Source organism: Entelurus aequoreus, linkage group LG16 (genome assembly GCF_033978785.1).
Source record: "Entelurus aequoreus isolate RoL-2023_Sb linkage group LG16, RoL_Eaeq_v1.1, whole genome shotgun sequence".
In the NCBI taxonomy this organism is placed as follows: Eukaryota; Metazoa; Chordata; class Actinopteri; order Syngnathiformes; family Syngnathidae; genus Entelurus; species Entelurus aequoreus.
Window position 1 is genome coordinate 50940045 of NC_084746.1, and position 16327 is coordinate 50956371.

At 39.9% G+C, this 16327-nt stretch overlaps 2 protein-coding genes across 8 annotated transcripts in view; both read right to left on the reverse strand.

Moving 5' to 3' along the window:
- Nucleotides 1–6680, reverse strand: part of cc2d1b (coiled-coil and C2 domain containing 1B) — a 30094-nt gene extending 23414 nt beyond the window's left edge. Inside the window, exons 1-5 of one of the 3 annotated variants that reach the window (XM_062023250.1) lie at nt 6395–6678; nt 6045–6161; nt 5833–5983; nt 174–277; nt 5–88 (exon numbers count right to left, since the gene is read on the reverse strand). In XM_062023250.1, the coding sequence (XP_061879234.1) occupies nt 5–88; nt 174–277; nt 5833–5983; nt 6045–6107 (402 nt within the window). In that variant the 5' untranslated portion in view covers nt 6108–6161; nt 6395–6678. Of the gene's footprint in view, nt 1–4; nt 89–173; nt 278–5832; nt 5984–6044 lie in introns of all 3 variants that reach the window. The other 2 variants (XM_062023251.1, XM_062023249.1) reach the window with 2 other exon arrangements.
- Nucleotides 6681–10299: 3619 nt separating this feature from the next.
- The window catches only part of zfyve9a (zinc finger, FYVE domain containing 9a), a 53550-nt gene continuing 47522 nt past the window's right edge, over nt 10300–16327 (reverse strand). For 3 of the 5 annotated variants that reach the window (XM_062023254.1, XM_062023255.1, XM_062023253.1), the window contains 2 exons: nt 15846–16022; nt 10300–14048 (listed from right to left, as the gene is read on the reverse strand). In XM_062023254.1, the coding sequence (XP_061879238.1) occupies nt 13887–14048; nt 15846–16022 (339 nt within the window). In that variant the 3' untranslated portion in view covers nt 10300–13886. The remainder of the gene's footprint in view (nt 14049–15845; nt 16023–16327) is intronic. The other 2 variants (XR_009821410.1, XR_009821409.1) reach the window with 2 other exon arrangements.

A 16327-nucleotide genomic window follows, 5' to 3' on the forward strand; every position in this document is an offset into this window, starting at 1 on the left:
GTACCTGGGAGGGGGGTGACGGTTGAGGTTTGGCGGCAGAAGAGGAAACAGTCTCCTCACTTTCGCCCACCACTTCCTGTAGCTCGGCCTGAGGGAAGGAAAAAGGTGAGAGCAGCCAATATGAAGAAAGCCGCATCTCAACTTCGAAAAGGCTGTCTTTGAAAGCCACCGACCAGGAGATCTTCATCATCCTCCACATTGTTGTCATCTTCCTCCTCGTCCACGTCTCTCATGCACGCGTCAGCCATTCTGGCGATGTCCTCCATTGGCATGGGACCTTCAGGACAAGAGATACATTAACATGCTTCCTTCATTTGGCTTTTACAGATCTGCGGCCTCGTGTATTAATGCCTCACAATCAAACACTTTTATGTTAAAATACTGAACAGATGTTTATTGGGATAAGGTAAACATCTGTTCAGTATTTTGACATAAAAGTGTTTGATTGTGAGGCATTAAAAGCCACAAAATGCAACGGGTCCGTCAGACCCACAAACGCTGGCTGAGTAACAACAATATGAACGTTGCACGGAAAATTTCTCTGCCAGTTTCTGCATCCCACAGGGATTCTTCTTTTGTGTTTCTGCACCTGCGGTTCCCACACAAGGTTGCAACATTGTTTGTCAACACTGTCTGCTCTCATTTTCTCGCACATTTGACCCTCTGATGTTCTGTGTACCTACACCTTGCTCCTGATGGGTGCTGGTAGCGCCTTGCATGGCAGCTCCCTCCATCAGTGTGTGAATGTGTGTGTGAATGTGGAAATAGTGTCAAAGCGCTTTGAGTACCTTGAAGGTAGAAAAGCACTATACAAGTATAACCCATTTATCATTTATTTACACCCTGTCCTCCTCCTGTCTAGGCCTGCTGTGTGTGTGTGTGTGGTGTGCATCAATTTCCACACTTCTATTAGCCCCGGGTCCAGTGGACCCGGACATCTTATATGTAATAGAAATGTGTAGGGGGGGGTGTATGGTGTGTGGTCATTAAATATGTATTCTGACATATGTTCTTCTCAGAAAATGAGCCAAAGTCAGTGAGTCTCAGTTTGAAAAATTAATTAATTGTATCATTTTTCTTTTAATAAAAAAATGAAAACGGGTCCAACAGACCCGAACACCACACAAGGGTCGAGTTGTGTGGATTTCCTACTAAAAAATGGTGTACGCTCAAATCCAGAAAACTTCCTACGCATAGTTTCGGATGTATTTACACTACCGTTCAAAAGTTTGGGGTCACCCAAACAATTTAGTGGAATAGCCTTCATTTCTAAGAACAAGAATAGACTGTCGAGTTTCAGATGAAAGTTCTCTTTTTCTGGCCATTTTGAGCAGTTAATTGACCCCACAAATGTGATGCTCCAGAAACTCAATCTGCTCAAAGGAAGGTCAGTTTTGTAGCTTCTGTAACGAGCTAAAGTGTTTTCAGATGTGTGAACATGATTGCACAAGGGTTTTCTAATCATCAATTAGCCTTCTGAGCCAATGAGCAAACACATTGTACCATTAGAACACTGGAGTGATAGTTGCTGGAAATGGGCCTCTATACACCTATGTAGATATTGCACCAAAAAGCAGACATTTGCAGCTAGAATAGTCATTTACCACATTAGCAATGTATAGAATGTATTTCTTTAAAGTTAAGACTAGTTTAAAGTTATCTTCATTGAAAAGTACAGTGCTTTTCCTTCAAAAATAAGGACATTTCAATGTGACCCCAAACTTTTGAACGGTAGTGTATGTGTGAGCACAACTTTTTAAAGCACATTTCTTTTTAAATGCCGACCAATTTGGAATTGAACGCAAATGTTGGAGTGCAGCTGGCCACTCCCTGTCCACGCCCCCACTTGAATATGTAAATCACATTTAAATTAGCCACGCCTCTAAGATCTAACACTCTGCACAATCAGAAAACACAAAGATAATAAAGACGACGGAATTTAAGGAATTCCCCGACAAGGAGTAGGCTGTATCTTAACCACATAATGTGTGACACATTGAATTTGTGTGTCTGTTATGGCTCCTGGAATTAAAAATTAATCACAATAAATGTTTGACCAAATGGTTTTGCTCGTTCAATTAACACATGTATATTAAAATATGTTGTTATAATTTGTATTTTGCCAACATGATACGACAGGTTTCAATTCTTTCTGTCACCTTTGGGGAAATGACATATGGGTAGAAAGAAGAATAAAACACTATAATGTAACTTAAACACTGATGTACAGAACAGGGGAGATTTACTTCTTTTTTTTTTTTGACACAACCTCTCCACCATCCAGCTACTGATTTTCTGTGGCTGTTTAAAAGAGAATAAATAGAGCATGTGTTACCTTATTAAAAGTAATATTTACACTGAAAAGCACATTTGGAAAATGCCGTTGTTCAAGTGTCGAACCTACGTCGACATAAAAGGCAAACACGTACCCCGTTACGTTACCGGGGGACTGTTGAGGTCTGGACAGAAGTCAGGTATTTAAAATTGCAGATGAAACGGTAATCGGCTTGGATTGAGTTTGCCTTCAAAATGTATTATCGTTATTCTTTGATTGTATTAACATTTTAAAAAACTATTTGTATTCTCTATCCAGATTCTGAAATGACTGCTCTCAAAAGGCTACATTTTCAATGGAGCTTGGGCGGTTTCAATTGTTGTCAAATCCCCCAGCAAAATCTGAACTGCAAAGCTTCACAAGTCAAAATTTCAGGGTCCTCCATTACAGAAGTAAGCTTTGTTGCGCGCTTAGCTGGGACATCTCCTCCATTACTCGACACATCTCATCCCGTCACTAGGGAACAGTGTTTTACCACAGGAGTGCAATCTATTTGTGGGAACTATTGAAGTCCTCTTCAATTTTGCATAATTGACCACAAAACAATAGAAAAAGACCAATAAAAGCAAAACAAAAACGGTGGAGCTATGATCCCCTCTTTTTGCAAACTTTTCAATTTACGAACTAGTAGATTGAGCCAAATATGCCACTTTGTGCGTACCATGTCTCTGTGTATGAACACTTCATCCATTCATGCCTCCACACCACTTGCTGCGCAGTACAGTACACTACTCGCCACTTCTCAGTGCTTCAGCATGTGTGTCTTTTCTGTCTTCTTTTCTATTTGACAAATGTTGTCCATTTTGCTAACTCAATGTGAGTCCTGAAAAGACAACAGAGCAGCGTTGAAAAGAAAGAGGCAATCGCTGTGAAGTTTAAAAAAAATAGCACTTGCGAGGAGCCAGGCTTTGTACCACAGCAAGTTTAAATTGTGATGAGACCGGATTTTTCTGGAAAAAGTTGCCAAACCGGATTTTTACCACAGCGGACGGGAAGGCACTTGCGGGACACAAGCCAATAAAACATTGCCTCCTTGTTGTCTCTTTTAGTATATATATATATATATATATATATATATATATATATATATATATATATATATATATATATATATATATATACTGTATATATATATATATATATATATATATACTGTGTATATATATATATATATATATATACACACACATACATATATACTGTATATATATATTATATATATATAAATATATATACGCATGCGCACACACACACACACACACACACACGCACACACGCACACGCACCCTCCTCCCTTCACTCCTTTTGTCTGCTTGCTCCCTACTCTCGTCAGCTGCACATTCACTAACGGCTGAGTTAAGTGGATTTTAATTTTTAAATGCTTTATTATTGTAACAATATGGTTGTTAAGAGTTACGGATTTGGGGGATTTCAGATCGTTTATGAGGGCACCAAAGGGACATCTGTGTTTATGAACGTGTTTGCAGAGCAACGCATACCGGCTAGTTAAGCTTGTTGTTGTTGTTTTGGCTTGTTAATAAAGAAATAGTTGATCCATCACCCCTTAGTTATGTTTGTTTGATATATACAGTAGTACTGTATAGCACTTTATATTTGTCGAGGATGAACCCCATTATCTATATATACATTGTTTTCTATAGATAAATTAGCTTCTCTATGCTAAGTTTTCTATTGACAAACACTGTTCAAGAACCATAAATCAAGGTCCCACTTTGCCTTTAGAACTACAAATGAACTCAAATCGATTGCGTTCATCATGTTTTCTTAGATAGATAGTACCATATTATATTCCATATTGGAACTATTTAACTGGCCTCAACAAAATTGACAAGATCTTGGGTTTGGGGGAACCTGCTGTCGTGACGAAGCAGTTGTTGCTAGACACACGACGGACTCTTGGGAGAAGAAGGAGTGCTGCGTGCCTGGCGACCCTTTTCAGTCGAGGACGTGAAGATATCCACCTATTGGGAATTATGACAACAGGACATCTGCTGATTGGAGTAAGCGTTGCTCTGGTTTGTCCACAAATTGGAAGTTGCTGGCAAAGTGCCCCAAAGCTGCCACAAAGGATTGTAGGATGCGGGAAGAACTGTGGACACTCTTGTGATTTTGGATCACATCGGACTGTCTGCCCCGCAGTTTTTGACGACCAGTCATAGACAATTTAGAGTGAAAAGCACATTTTCATTTTCACTCGCATACAAAACATTCTAACTTGTATTGTTTCCCTGGCTTGGAGACTCTCCCGAAGGGCAGTGCGGCGAAGACACAACAAACTCCCTTCTTGTCTCTCATGGACACACACTTGTTGTTGTTGACTTTGGACTTATCGGCTGCACAAGAATCAAGGCCGCGGAACAGAGACACACTGTAGGCCAGGGGTCGGCAACCCGCGGCTCTAGAGCCGCATGCGGCTCTTTAGCGCCGCCCTAATGGCTCTCTGGAGCTTTTTTAAAAAATGTATGAAAAATGGAAAAAGATGAGGGGAAAAAATTTTTTTTTTGTGTTAATATGGTTTCTGTAGGACGAAAAACATGACACAAACTTCCCTAATTGTTATAAAGCACACTGTTTGTATTAAACATGCTTCACTGATTCGAGTATTTGGCGAGCGCCGTTTGGTCCTACTAATTTTGGCGGTCCTTGAACTCACCGTCGTTTGTTTACATGTATAACTTTCTCCGACTTTCTAGGACGTGTTTTATGCCACTTCTTTTTCTGTCTCATTTTGTCCACCACACTTTTAACGTTGTGCGTGAATGCACAAAGGTGAGTCTTGTTGATGTTATTGACTTGTGTGGAATGCCAATCAGACATATTTGGTCACTGCATGACTGCAAGCTAATCGATGCTAACGTGCTATTTAGGCTAGCTATATGTACATATTGCATCATTATGCCTCATTTGTAGCTACATTTGAGCTCAATTAGTTTCCTTTAAGTCCTCTTAATTCAATTTATATCTCATGACACACTATCTGTATGTAATATGGCTTTTAATTTTTTGCGGCTCCAGACAGATTTGTGTTTGTATTTTTGGTCCAATATGGCTCTTTCAACATTTTGGGTTGCCGACCCCTGCTGTAGGCTTACATACAAACAACATGCACCCACAAAAATATACGCCACACACTTTTGTGTGTACAAGTTGTTGAAATTTTCTGTATGGTTTAACTAATGTGTTTATTTGAATTTTTTTCATGGTGCAATGTGATATGGAGGAGTATTACACGGTTACGCTGCCGAGCTCTAGACAGCACCGACACTCAAACAAGGGCACATATAATTTGCAGACTATAGTTACTGGTTGGCAAAAAATATTAACCCAATAATTACATGATTCCCTACGACACACCTGACGATCTCTCAGGGCACACTAGTCTAAGTCTGGTTTTGACACATGACAGTGATAGTGATAGTGAGCCGGTACAACAAATGCAAGGTTTAGTGTTGTTGGGAAGTTCCACTCTCACTCACTTTTCCCCTTGTTTCTTGCTCTTCCTTCAGCATTAGCAGCAACTTTGCCTCCAGTGAGAGCAGCCAGCTCAGCCTCCAAATCTGGGTCGTCCAAATTCTCCTCGGCATCTAACATCATCCCCTCGGGATCCAGGTCTAAGAAAAGACCCATCTGAGAAGAGGAAGGTGGTATTGAGGAGCTGTGTAATTGCCATCAGTGTTGTTGTTGTTACCTGCTTTGCGGTGGAGGCTCCCCTGCCTTTGGGGAGCGGCTCTCTACGCTTCTTCCCGAACATGTTGCTGCGGTTCAGTTGAAGTTGCTCAGTTGTCAACGATATCCCAGGGGAGCAAACTACACATCCAGGCAAAAACAGGGCGACAATACTTTCGTTGTCAAGTGTTTACAATTGCAATCATGTGAGCGGCTGTCAGGTGCCTCCTCAAGCGCCGAGCTAGCAGTTAGCTCAACTGCTTTACCAGACCACGACTCGAAAGGTTTTTCTCGCGAACAAACTCAAGAGTGTTGGTTAACGTTAAGGGCGAATAGTCTCTCCCACTTTGATGAATGATTTAAGTCGTGTTTAACTGCTCGTCCACCATTTCGTCAGTTAGTTGCGGTCAGGATAGCTCGGATCTTCTTCGTCTTTTGTTTAATGGCGGTTGGCAAGCAACCTTCTGGTGCGCATTACCGCCACCTACTGGAATGGAGTGTGGATACCTATTTTTATTATTTTATTTAACCCAGTGTTTTTTAAAAATATATGTGTATAATCCTAAAATATCTTCCACTGCTAACCTAATCTCCTCTTTCGCTAACTTACTTTCTAGTATTTCCCTTTCTCTACAACATGTCCTACATTTCTCTCGCTCGGATCTTCTTCTTCTGCTGCTGCTGAAGGACCGTGGCAGGTTTGGTGTAGGTATGGCGCTCTGCTGCCCCGCTCAGGCCATTGCGCGCGTTGCTTGCTCCCTCTTTGCGGATAGATGGGTAGACCCATAACAATTGTCACGCCAAATTTCTTCCCTCTACAAAAACCTTCCCTCCCCCATTTACTTCCGTGGTCATGTTTCCTCTTACGTCATTGACAGCGATCGATAGCACTTCAGCTTTGACTGCCCGTCGCTGGAAGGATACTTCGTCTTTGACAGCTGCTGGACTCTGAAGAAATCGATTATTGTTTTGTTTTTTTGTACAGGCGCGAAACAGGACAGTCGCGTGCAGGTTAAGGACCCCCGGCAACTTTGTGATTTTATTGGACGCAGCCCCGGAAGTAAATGGGGGAGGGAAGGTGTTTGTAGAGGGAAGAAATTTGGCGTGACAGCATCTTATAAGTAAATGCAGCATTGGCCGCTGTGACGCGAGAAATCCGGCCGCCATCTTGAAGTGGTGATGAGGAGCCTAAAGTGACAGTTGACAGGTAGAAAACAAAGATTTTTTTCCCGCTCACATGAGCGGACTGTTGAAAATAAGAATCGGGGGATTACTTTTCACAAGTAAGATTTAACATTAACGTACTATTGGTTGTATTTTGTGAAAAGAATATTACCACTAGGGGTGTGGGAAAAATCGATTTGAATTCGAATCGCGATTCTCACGTTGTGCGATTCAGAATCGATTCTCATTTTTAAAAAATAATTTATTTTTTTCTTTTTATTTAAATTAATCAATCCAACAAAACAATACACAGCAATACCATAACAATGCAATCCAATTCCAAAACCAAACCCGACCCAGCAACACTCAGAACTGCAATAAACAGAGCAATTGAGAGGAGACACAAACACGACACAGAACAAACCAGAAGTAGTGAAACAAAAATGAATATTATCAACAACAGTATCAATATTAGTTACAATTTCAACATAGCAGTGATTAAAAATCCCTCATTGACATTATCATTAGACATTTATAAAAAAAAATAAAAAAAGAACAATAGTGTCACAGTGGCTTACACTTGCATCGCATCTCATAAAGATAAAATAAGTCATATTTTTGGTTCATTTAATAGTTAAAACAAATTTACATTATTGCAATCAGTTGATAAAACATTGTCCTTTACAATTATAAAAGCTTTTTACAAAAATGTACTACTCTGCTTGCATGTCAGCAGACTGGGGTAGATCCTGCTGAAATCTATGTATCCCATGAATAGAGAATCCTTTTGAATCGGGAAAATATCGCTTTTGAATCGAGAATCGCGTTGAATCGGAAAAAAAAAAATCGATTTTGAATCGAATCGTGACCCCAAGGATCGATATTGAATCAAATCGTTGGACACCCAAAGATTCAAAGCCCTAATTACCACAGAGTTGAGAAGGAGCAAAGATCTTCAATTGATTGATTGATTGAAACTTTTATTAGTAGATTGCACAGTTCAGTACATATTCCGTACAATTGACCACTAAATGGTAACACCCGAATAAGTTTTTCAACTTGTTTAAGTCGGGGTCCACGTAATCAATTCATGGTAATAGTACTGAAATCGCAGCCGCTAGCAAACAAGAGTATGACCATAACAGAATTGCTTGTCAATGAAATTAATTAAATAAAAAAATGTCATACTTGAATAACATAAAGTTGAAATAAATGATGATTAAGATTGTAAAAGCCAACAGGGGTAACAGTTATTGTTGTTCTCTGCAAACCTATGGTGGCATCATGCCTTCAGTGTGCATATTGTACCGTATATAGTTCTCTGCAAACCTATGAAATGTTCTATTTTCTCTTCATTATTTTGTCAGAATGCACCAGAATGCTTTATTTGTATGTGAAAATCACAAAGAAATCTTCTGGGGGAGGATGACCCCCCCTACAGGGGTTTGGTTTACAAACTTTCAGCCCCACCTAAAACAAAATTCACCAGCCGCCACTGATTATGATGCATTCTCATTTTAGGCAAAGTATAAGACAATACTTTCTTAACAGTATAATTGTAACCAGGAATAAGTCTTCAAGTAACAATATTCAAATACTAACATTGTTGGGTAAGACAGAATCTGGTTTTATTCTGAATCCAGTGAAACAGATTGGTGGTTTTAGCTGATATAAAGACTTTCAGGTGTTTATATATGTTTATGTTTTAGTATTTGGCAGACGCTTTTATCCAAAGCGACATACATAAAAAAAAATCACTGTCAACATGATCATTTACGGGAAGAATGTAATAAAAAATATCAATACAAAGTGTCAAGACAGAATAAACTCTCTGCTGCTGCAGTCTATAGGTCCCTAAGATATATAGATATATAATGTATTCATACATTGTTTATGTAGGATATACGCATGTATATATAACCTAATCATATTGTTTCTTCAATTTAAAAATAGCTGACCGTTTTATTCCCCCTTCTCTGGGATTATATTCCCAGTTTTGATCTCGGACGTCTGGTCACTTATGTTGGTGTGAAGTGAATTATCTAACTCGTATTATGTTCTACATATGGTGAATGTTTATATTCAACTTGGAGAAAGTGAACCACCAGGTTTAAGTAAACAATGGTTGAGCCCATAATAAATTAGGACTGGAATTAGCTCTCTCAGGAGAAGAAACAATAAAACCAGGTGTCGGAATGCAAAAGTCACAGCTCTATCCTGGAGGAGATATCTTAACGTCAACCTACAAGTTATGGTATACATCTGTTGTCTTCCCACATTTACTTACCCATGAACATCTCCTTACATGGTCAGGTTGTACTATCCTGAATTAACACACACCCAGACAGAGAAAGAAGGAATATAAGAAGGTGGTTCGGCCCGCTCAAGTTAGGAGTCCTTCATTTTTGACCTGAGCTCCTCCAGGTACTGCAGACCTGTATAATGACACTCGCTTGTAATAAAGCAACTTTTTGCTCAGCAAAGCATCTCCTCCCTTCTGCCCGGGAGGAGTTGGCAAAACCAGAAATACGCATCAGGTTTCTCGGAGGTCTACAGACAATTCCTTCGACTTCATTCTTAGTTTATGTGTGGAACCTGAAGGAATTGGTTGACTATATTAACATGCTTATGTCAAATGGAAATAGTAGAATGCAGTTATGCCTGTATAAAGAGGAGTGCATATGGAAATATGTATTGTGATGGGTATATATGTAGTATTTCTAGATATTGACATATGGTAACCTTTGGGTCACAGTCCTAAACTCACGGCTCTCAGGAAGTTTGAGCTTATGCTATCAGTGGATCAGAAAATCAAGAGATGCTGGAATTAACAAGATAGTGTGAGGAAGTTCTACAAGCCCGATACGTACATCACCCCCACAAGACGGGGCCAGAGGACCCCATGTGGAACAAAGCTTTCTCTAGACTACATGTGGTGAGCAGGGAAGGAGCGAAGGACATACTTTCTTAGAGACAGACTCTGAAGTGAGGCCCTCTTGGAAAGACCCTTTTGGAGCAGATGTAACGGCTGCTTAGTCTCTGTTCCGGGGACGTTCTCTGTATTCTCCAGCCAATCACACTGTAAAATAAATCCAAGACGGTAAAGCGGAAAATTGACAACTTGGTGAGCTTTATTAGAGATTAAACAAACACGTTTAGGAGACAAAGTTCTCCTCCCTTCAGACATTAAAGACAGGTGCGTGCCACTCCAAATCATGTCCAACCCAACTGAATTTACCATAGGTTGACCCAAGTTAAGCTGTAAGAAATCTCAAGAATGATCACTTGAAACAGGAGGCTGCATCTGAGCTTCATGGCAAAAGGCTGTGAATACTTATGTACATGCGATTTGAATTTTAATGCATTTGCAAAAAAACATTTTCACATTGTCATTATGTGGTTTTGTGTGTAGAATTTTGAGGACAAAAATGAATTTATTCCATTTTGGTATAATACTGCAACATAACAAAATGTGACAACACTGAATACTTTCCGGATGCAGTGTATCCTACATGTGATCCTCAAGGTTCCATTGTTGGTCCTCTCTTTTTTCATTATTTGGGCTAGTCAACTGGTGGCCCCCGGGTACAGTTAAAAAACAACAACTTGCTAGACTCACATTTTTACAAACCCAAATTAAATGTGTACTGTAGGGCAGTGGTCCCCAACCTTTTTGTACTTGAGGACCGGTCAACGCTTGAAAATTTGTCCCACGGACCGGGGGGAGGGGGGGTAGTAAAAAAAAAAAAAAAAATGTTTCCCTCATAAATAATAAATGATAAATGGGTTATACTTGTATAGCGCTTTTCTGGATCGTAGTAACAAAAATTTTTTTATTTTTTTTTCTCATAAATAATAAATGATAAATGGGTTATACTTGTATAGCGCTTTTCTAGGGGGTAGTAAAACTTTTTTTTTTTTTTCTCTCATAAATAATAAATGATAAATGGGTTATACTTGTATAGCGCTTTTCTGGATCGTATTAACAAAAAAATTATTTTTTTTTCTCATAAATAATAAATGATAAATGGGTTATACTTGTATAGCGCTTTTCTGGATCGTAGTAACAAAAACATTTTTATTTTTTTTTCTCATAAATAATAAATGATAAATAGGTTATACTTGTATAGCGCTTTTCTGGATCGTAGTAACAAAAACATTTTTTTTTCTTTCTCATAAATAATAAATGATAAATGGGTTATACTTGTATAGCGCTTTTCTGGATCGTAGTAACAAAAACATTTTTATTTTTTTTCTCATAAATGATAAATGGGTTGTACTTGTATAGCGCTTTTCTGGATCGTAGTAACAAAAACATTTTAATTTTTTTTCTCATAAATAATAAATGATAAATGTGTTGTACTTGTATAGCGCTTTTCTGGATCGTAGTAACAAAAACATTTTTTTTTTTTTTTTCTCATAAATAAATGATAAATGGGTTATACTTGTATAGCGCTTTTCTGGATCATAGTAACAAAAACTTTTTTTTTTTTTTTTCTCATAAATAAATGATAAATGGGTTATACTTGTATAGCGCTTTTCTGGATCGTAGTAACAAAAAAATTTTTACATTTTTTTTGTCATAAATAATAAATGATAAATGGGTTATACTTGTATAGCGCTTTTCTACCTTCAAGGTACTCAAAGCGCTTTGACAGTATTTCCACATTCACACACTGATGGCGGGAGCTGCCATGCAAGGCGCTACCAGCACCCATCAGGAGCAAGGGTGAAGTGTCTTGCCCAAGGACACAATGGACGTGACTAGGATGGTAGAAGGTGGGGATTGAACCCCAGTAACCAGCAACCCTCCAATTGCTGGCACGGCCACTCTACCAAAGAAATACAATCATGTGTGCTTACAGACTGTATTGATTTATATTGATATATAATGTATATATTGTGGTTTTTATGTGGATTTAATTTTTAAATTTTTTTTAAATTTCTTGAGCAGCGCGCCCCGGTACCAATCAGTCCACGGACCGGTACCGGGCCGCGGCCCGGTGGTTGGGGACCACTGCTGTAGGGGACGCTGAGTCTTGGATTATACAAAATAAAAACATTAGGTATGGGAGTAGTTCGACACATCCCAATCCTTCGCTTTGTGGAAATGTGGCCTTCAAACCAATTTAGTGAAATATTCACAATCCAATTTGTTTGATATTTACTTTACATATACCGTATTTTTTAACTGTAAATTTTTATTTTTATTGTGAAGCATAGAGAATATACACAGGAATTGGGCCTTTTAGAACATATAACTGTTGTTAATGATATAAAAATACTTTGAACATAAAAGTGAATAAACTAAGAGGAGGTTAATAATACAATACTTAAATAAATGCAGAGCTGACAGTTTTTCATCATAAGACTTGTTTGCGTGTTGGCATGCAGTGTTTTGATTTCGGACAATAAGGTCAAACAGGGAAAAAAGTGGAAATGCTACTTGTCTGTCAAACAGCCTGGATGTTGTCGCACAAACGATAACCTTTGCCCCGTCTCGTTTGGCCTTTAGCAAACATGTTAGCATGTAAGGTTGCTACAGTAAGCACCTGATTGTCTGCAGAGGAGATTCTGGCGTGTTGTGACATTTTTCGGTTGAATTAAAAAAAACAACTTAGCAAAAATGAGGATGATGATGACTGTTCAGAGCTGTTTGGATCGTAACACAAAAGGCGGGAATACATTCTTAGGTGGCAGGTCCATGTCACACCAAAAGGTCCTCTGCTCGCCTTCGTCGCACATCAGACATCAGCGAAACAGTTGGGATGCAGTTTCTTTGCACGTCTGCAGTGTTTTGCCAAGTTAGGATTTCTGGGATTTGGACAAAACGTGCGATTAAATACATTCAAGCTTCGGCTCAATCAACAAAAAAAAGAAAAACAGAACACTGTCGGAATCATCAGATTCACAAACACTGAACTTGCTTGAAAAACTCTCCTGGAAATGGCTTAAAATCCAGTGCACTGATTCTGCATGTTATTTATATATACTGTATATATATATATATATACATTATTTTTTATTTGTACATCTTTGCTCATGTGAATAAAAGAACGCCCAAAATAGAGTTTAGTTTTTGAAATCTGGTCTTTCTTGCGCTAATAACCAATAAAGCATTGCAACCTTTGTTTGCCATCAGCAGTCCTGGAGCAAAGTGTGTTTTATTGTTGTGGAATCTCTGGAGGCTACGAGCTGCACAAAAAGCTTCTCCCGTCTACAAAAACAAGTCAACGCGTGTGGTGATCGAGGAGTAAAGCTTCGAACAAAGTCAAGTCTTCCGCCCCAACCGGACCAAAGGGTCGCTGTAGCAGGCACTGAACAGAAAAGAGTTGCAATAGAAAATAAAAGAAATGCACCTGGTGCATCTGTTAGTTGTAGTCCAGGCTGCTCTGAGATATTCCAGGCTCGGCATCTGTGGAGCTACAAGGATGCTTCACTTTGGAAGGAGCTACATGACGCCCCCTGGTGGTCACTGACAGCACCGAGCTCACATTTGGATCTGCACACACACACCATGTTCTCATGCAGACTTTCAAAAACCTCCAAGCAGGTGTTTGTTATGACGCTGATGATTGCTGCTCTTCCTCGACGGGCTACGTTACCCCACTCCACCCGTGCTGGAAAGGGAACGTGGAGGGCGGTGGTGAAGGTGCTCGGTGGTGGTGGTGGTGGTGACACATGATGAGGTCACCGGCTTCTAGGAGATGATCTCCAGTATGTAGAAGACCAGCTCCATCACCACCGGACCCTCGCTGAGCTGGCACGCTCCTCCGTGGATGATGGGGATCAGAGCGCTGTCCAGGTCACTCAGGTACTGAGGCAGCAGAGGCTGGCCATTACTTCCTACCAGGTAGCCCACCTAAGACAAAGCATTGGTGTCAACAGTAGTGGCTGTACGCAACCTTCTGATAGTTATTTTTAAATCAATATGACAGTGGATGCATTTGTCAGCAGCTTTATCTTAAATCAACTTATCAGTGCAATTAATGCTGACTGAGCAGTTTGCTCCTTATTGCTACTACAACATTGGTTCTATTGCTATATACTGGTGATATATAAATGATCATGATGCACTCCAAATCACTATTCAAGGTAAAACATGAACTTGTATTAGCGATGATGAGTATTATAATACCAGTTAGGGCTGGCGCTATAAATTATTTAAGAAATCGAACAATCTATCGATTTGTTTGTGCATCTAATCAAGCAATTGTATAAAACACACTCACCACCGCTCTCATGTATGCTATATTGCAGCATCCCTGCGAAAACTTTGTCCGCGTATTTAAAATTCTGGGCACTACATGCGGTCCGGACTTCATCAATTTTTTTTTTTTTTATTGGTTACACTTATTAAATGATTAATAGAAGCAACAATATGTTAGAATCATTATGTATATATTATCACACAACTCTTATGCTTAAGGGCCGTTGCTATAGTTACTATCAATTGTGCTGAAGTTGTACTTTTCTATCTGTGCAAAAGGGACAGCTGGCAATCCAAAAGATTGCGAGTCGTCTCGTATCAGTCGGACTGCCAAGGCCGAACATCGAGTACCGTGACGCAGACAAAGCAGAGACAGGGAGATATCACGAGTGTCAGCACATTTGCATTTCATTAATAGTCATATATTGTGTCTAACTGGGGCTGTCCCTCAGCGACAGCCTCAGGGATGTAACCAGGGACCTCCCAAATAAATAGAGGAAGCACGTGGGCAGGATTTTAGAGCGTAGTTTGGATCTGTAACTAGAGTGCAGCCCAAAAACGTCTCTCCTCATTGAGCTAAATTGAACTGTGTCCCTGCATGATTCCTTGCTTCTTGTCTGTTTAATAGAGGTCATCAGTGTTTGAACCTGACACAATATACAACACCCAAAACCAGTGAAGTTGGCACGTTGTGTAATTCGTAAATAAACACAGAATACAATGATTTGCAAATCCTTTTCAACTTATATTCAATTGAATGGACTGCAAATACAAGATATTTAATGTTCCAACTGAGAAACATAATTTTTTTTGCAAATAATCATTAACTTAAAATGTTATGGCAGCAACACATTGTTGGCACAGGGGCATTTTTACCACTGTGTTACATGGCCTTTCCTTTTAACAACACTCAGAAACGTTTGGAAGCTGAGGAGACACATTTTTGAAGTTTTTCCAGGTGGAATTCTTTCCCATTCTTGCTTGATGTACAGCTTAAGTTGTTCAACAGTCCGGGGGTCTCCCTTGTGCTATTTTAGGCTTCATAATGCACCACACATTTTCAATGGGAGACAGGTCTGGACTACAGGCAGGCCAGTCTAGTACCCGCACTCTTTTACTATGAAGCCAAGCTGTTGTAACACACGCAGAATGTGGCTTGTGGAAATAAGCAGGGGCGTCCATGATGACGTTGCTTGGATGGCAACATATGTTGCTCCAAAAGCTGTATGTACCTTTCAGCATTAATGGTGCCTTCACAGATGTGTAAGTTACCCATGTCTTGGGCACTAATACACCAGGATTTTATTTACGATTTACACAGCGTGCCAACTTCACTGGTGTTGTAAATCGAAGCTCTTTTTTTGATTGATTTAAGCTATTATTCGTTGCAGCTTTAATACCAGTTATCGCCAGCTTGCAATTAACACCCCGTCCTTTTTTAGTTGCTACCTGGTCCGAGTCCAGCGTGACCCTCAGCCCAAGCTTGGCCATGCCGTCCTCCTTGAGCAGCTTGAGGTGCGGGCAGAGCGCCGTGCAGAAAGCTCGCGCCACGTTTTCTGTCAGGCGGCTGTGGTCGGCCGGGTCGCTCAGCCCGTTGGGTTGATCGTCGCTCTGGAGGAAGAAGACCTGACGGAGGACAAGACGGGAAGTGTCACTCGGTAGTGGACGCTCGCGGTGGGTCAAACAGTACTGATTGATGCATTATGAACTACAGGGAGCAATATTGTGTCCCTTGATACCTTGATATGTGTGTGTGTCACTTTAAGAAAAACAAACCATGTGACCGATACACATACTTGCCAACCTTGAGACCTCCGATATCGGGAGGTGGGGCGGGGGGCGTGGCTAAGGGCGTGGTTAAGAAGAGAGTATATTTACAGCTAGAATTCACCAAATCAAGTATTTCATATATATATATATATATATATATA